Consider the following 1,849-nt stretch of genomic DNA (forward strand, 5'->3'; position numbering starts at 1 on the left):
GCCACAGAGGAACCACAGGTGAGGCAGAAGCAATGACACCGCAGCAGGTGGCAGGGTGACAGACGATCAGCACCAGGTCCCAGTGGTCTCCCCAACACCCCAGGGCCACAGCCCCTGGGATGTCAACATGATCTTGGGGAGAACTGACTAAGGAGACCCAGGCTCAACTGAAACAAAGTGTTGACCTCCCGGCAGAATCAGAGGGGCTCCAACTAGCAATCAAGTTCCGTTACAGAAAAAGCAAACGCGAGTGACGCTTTGTGATCCAGAGTCTGTGAGTGTCAAATGCTTTTCTGCTACCTGGGGGTCCGTTTCCTACTTCAGGTCTTTTTTTTTTAAATATATTTTTATTGATTTCAGAGAGAAGGAGAGAGAGATAGAAACATCAATGATGAGAGGGAATCATTGATTGGCTGCCTCCTGCACGTTGGACTGAGCCCGAAACCCAGGCATGTGCCCTTGACCAGAATTGAACCTGGGACCCTTTGGTCCGCAGGCCGACGCTCTAGCCACTGAGCCAAACTGGCTGGGGCCTTCAGGTCTTATTTTAAATGGCAGAGAAGGGTGGTAAGGCGGGAAGGCAGGGTTCAGTGGGTGGGTCTGTCTGTGCCCCAACATCCCTTCCCCTTCTTCCCCTTGCAGGGCCCCTGAACAACACCAGTCCCTCCATTCATCATTTTATTCAAAGCGGTTGCCTTGAGCCCCACCTTCCCGAGGAGACCCCAGGGGAAATCAGTGTGTTATAAATTAACCATGGCCGGGCATCGCCCCAGAAGCCCCGTCAACTGGACGCAGGCCCTCGTAGTCCATCTCGGATTCTCCGCCCGCTGGGACCTGTCACAGCCCCTGGCCACGCAGCCTGCTCGTCTTGGACTCACAGCCTGCAGCTTCTCGCCCTCCTGCCGGTGTGCCAGAGCTAGCAGTACTCAGAATAATCCTCCTCCACATAGTTAGAGGGGAACCAGCCAATCTGGAAAGAGACGAGGAAGGGGTCAGGGCAGCCCGTACACGATTCCTCCTGTGGTTCTTCGGCTCAGCAGGCAGGTTTCCTCCCACCTCAGGGCCTTTGCACCTGCCATATCTTCCTCCCCAGAAAATACACCCCTCAGATACACGCACAGCTGACCACCGCCCCCTACACACACACACACACTGTTCTCTACTCACACAGTACCTTACCAGTAAGGACTTCCTGTTTAAAACTGCAAACACCACTCACCCCAACATTCAGCCCTTTTTCCACTGTAGTTTCTCCACAGCACTTGTCTCCATCTAGTGATTGTTTATGTTATTATTTATGGACTTGTTACCTGTCTCTCCCACAAACACACACACACACACACACACACACACAACAATATAAACTCCATAAGGCAGAGATTCTTGTGTCTTATTCACCACTGAGTGCCAAGAGCCTAGAATAGTTCCTGGCACACAGTATACACTTAAAGAATATTTATTGAAAGGATGCATGGTTGGGTGGATGGATGGATGGATGCATAGATGGAATGATGGATGGATGCCAGGGTGGATGGATAAATGCTTTACAGCTTAGACCTTCCTAAACACCCCCCAAAGGCTCTCTCAAACCCTAATTGTCTTCTACTGCAGACTAACCTTACCTTCATGGTCTTTAACTACACTCTTCACCTAAGCAATATTCTAGGTCACTTTTTCACATGTCTCCCCTCAGGAGGACATAAGCTCCTAACCCAGGGGTGGGCAAACTTTTTGACTTGAGGGCCAAAATGGGTTCTTAAACTGGACCGGAGGGCCGGAACAAAAGCATGGATGGAGTGTTTGTGTGAACTAATATAAATTCAAAGTAAACATCATTACATAAAAGGGT

The 1,849-nt window shown here is 50.4% G+C and overlaps 1 protein-coding gene across 1 annotated transcript in view; it reads right to left on the minus strand.

Moving 5' to 3' along the window:
- Positions 1-661: 661 nt before the first annotated feature.
- Positions 662-1,849, minus strand: part of VAV1 (vav 1 guanine nucleotide exchange factor) — a 57,837-nt gene continuing 56,649 nt past the window's right edge. Inside the window, exon 27 of the mRNA XM_014530258.1 lies at positions 662-970. Within this exon, the coding sequence (XP_014385744.1) occupies positions 917-970 (54 nt within the window). The 3' untranslated portion in view covers positions 662-916. The remainder of the gene's footprint in view (positions 971-1,849) is intronic.

The sequence above is a fragment of the Myotis brandtii genome, unplaced genomic scaffold (genome assembly GCF_000412655.1).
Source record: "Myotis brandtii unplaced genomic scaffold, ASM41265v1 scaffold729, whole genome shotgun sequence".
In the NCBI taxonomy this organism is placed as follows: domain Eukaryota; kingdom Metazoa; phylum Chordata; class Mammalia; order Chiroptera; family Vespertilionidae; genus Myotis; species Myotis brandtii.